This window comes from Penaeus monodon, chromosome 22 (assembly GCF_015228065.2).
Source record: "Penaeus monodon isolate SGIC_2016 chromosome 22, NSTDA_Pmon_1, whole genome shotgun sequence".
In the NCBI taxonomy this organism is placed as follows: domain Eukaryota; kingdom Metazoa; phylum Arthropoda; class Malacostraca; order Decapoda; family Penaeidae; genus Penaeus; species Penaeus monodon.
Window position 1 is genome coordinate 36,929,395 of NC_051407.1, and position 830 is coordinate 36,930,224.

Genomic DNA, 830 nt, shown 5'->3' on the forward strand with positions numbered 1-830 from the left:
CATTTTGGTATTAGCTGTGTATGTATCCAATCGGGTTAGCCTTTGTTTTTGGAGACAGTGTTGCTGTTCCTGTTTCAGTTCCTATTTTTTCAGTATTAATATTACTATTGGTATAAATGTATCAGTGGTAGGCAGAGCATAGTAAGCAGCAGCAGCGACCTAAGTAAGCAGCACCGCCCGCTCTTCTCACCCCCCCCCCTGCCCCCAGGCTGCTGTTCGAGTTCCCTGCCACGGGCGGCATCATCCCTTCGTGGTCCTTCCGCACCGTGAAGCTCCTCCGCTACGTCACGCCCATGGACTTCTTCGTGATGGCGTGCGAGTTCATCTTCGCTTTTTTCATCATATATTACATCATCGAGGAGTCGCTTGAGATCAAGACGTTGAAGTGCGCCTACTTCAAGAGCATCTGGAACATACTAGACCTCTTGGTGATCGGGGCGAGTGTCTCTCCTCCCTTGGCTCTGATTTGGCAGGATATAAATTTGCTTCACTTTACATTTTCTCTTTTATGTTTGCAGCTTTGCGACTGTGCCGACTAAACTTGCCTTAAATTTGCAGCTGGCGTTGCTGTGCATCGGCTTCAGCGTGTTCACCACCCTGACCATCGGCAGCAAGCTGGAGGTCCTGCTCGAGGACGCCAACAAGTTCGCCGACTTTGAATTCCTGGGCTACTGGCAGACGCAGTTCAACAGCATCGCGGCTGTGTGCGTGTTCTTCTCATGGTTCAAGCTGTTCAAATACATTTCGTTCAACAAGACCATGACGCAGCTGTTCTCCACGCTGTCGAGGGTGCGTTAGGGGTGCCAGGGTGCTCCAGCGGGAACCGCCTC

The 830-nt window shown here is 51.2% G+C and overlaps 1 protein-coding gene across 1 annotated transcript in view; it reads left to right on the top strand.

Moving 5' to 3' along the window:
• Positions 1-830, top strand: part of LOC119587106 (polycystin-2-like) — a gene marked incomplete at its 5' end in the record, with an annotated part of 16,305 nt that overhangs the window by 10,831 nt on the left and 4,644 nt on the right. Inside the window, 2 exon segments of the mRNA XM_037935857.1 lie at positions 209-437; positions 559-789. Of these exon segments, the coding sequence (XP_037791785.1) occupies positions 209-437; positions 559-789 (460 nt within the window).